We start from the raw sequence: 1,132 nt of genomic DNA, 5'->3' as shown, positions 1-1,132 counted from the left end.
TTTTTCCTACGCGGGCCGCCCTGAGTGCTTCATAGAGCTGAATCAGTTCAGAAAACGATGACCGGATTCTCCACAATGAGCAATCTGTTTTCTTTGTTTTGTTATTGTTGTTGTTGTTTGTTGTTGTTGTTTTCTATTGTTGTTGTTTGTTGTTGTTTATTTGTTGTTGTTTATATTATTTCTTGCAGGTACCAAAAAATGCTTCAGGCGAAGGAAAGCGAGATTTTGAAGACGGAATCTCAATCTTTAAAAGCCCACGACAGCAACGGTCAGGTGTCCATCGGTGAGAAATTTGTTTGTTTGATTGGTTGGCTGGTTGGTTGGTTGGTTGACTGGTCTGTCGGTCGGTCAGTAGGTCGGTCGGTAGGTCAGTTGGTTGGTTAGGTGGTAAGTTGGTCGGTTGGTTGTACACACAAGCACACACACACACACAGACACACACACACACACACACACGCACACACACACACATACACATACACACACACATTCACACGCATACAATTGTTTTATTTCTCACTATCTGTCTCAATATCTCTAACTCTCTCTTTCTCTTTCTCTCTCTGTCTCTGTCCTCCTTCTCTCTCTCTCTCTCTCTCTCTCTCTCTCTCTCTCTCTCTCTCTCTCTCTCTCTCTCTCTCTCTCTCTCTCTCTCTCTCTGTTTGACTCACCACTCCCCAACCTCATCCAGCGACTCCCTCCCGCCCCCCTCTCTCTCTCGTAGTAGCATCTCAGAAACAGATCAGCAGAAGTAACGGCTGTTTTCTCCATTTCTATTTACCCTGAAGACCACTTGAAAACCGAGACGTATTTCGGAAACAATGCACGCCGCGAACCGCTATACAAAGTCCTAACGGATCAATAAATTATGAATGCTGTGGTATAGTTAGTCCAAACACGAGGGAATCGTTGCCCCATCGATGACCCCCTCGGTGCTAACTAAGAGCGCGGAAGCTTATCCTTGAAGTAGACATTGGTGACCATCATTTGCATTATGCGTGATACCATTCAGTATAATATCCTCACCCACGACGGAGGAAATAGTGTTCTGGAACAATCCAGAATTGGCGCAATAAAACTCTTGTTATATTTCCTGACACCCTACTTCACTCACACTACCCCTTCCTACCCC

The 1,132-nt window shown here is 45.0% G+C and overlaps 1 protein-coding gene across 1 annotated transcript in view; it reads left to right on the top strand.

The window, feature by feature from the left end:
- Positions 1-188: 188 nt before the first annotated feature.
- Positions 189-1,132, top strand: part of LOC106012608 — a gene marked incomplete at its 5' end in the record, with an annotated part of 24,664 nt that continues 23,720 nt past the window's right edge. The window contains 1 exon segment of the mRNA XM_013086054.2: positions 189-283. Coding sequence (XP_012941508.1) covers positions 189-283 — 95 coding nt within the window.

The sequence above is a fragment of the Aplysia californica genome, unplaced genomic scaffold (assembly GCF_000002075.1).
Source record: "Aplysia californica isolate F4 #8 unplaced genomic scaffold, AplCal3.0 scaffold00431, whole genome shotgun sequence".
NCBI lineage: Eukaryota > Metazoa > Mollusca > Gastropoda > Aplysiida > Aplysiidae > Aplysia > Aplysia californica.
Note: the sequence above shows the minus strand (reverse complement) of the source record. Positions and strands in the feature narration are given on the sequence as shown.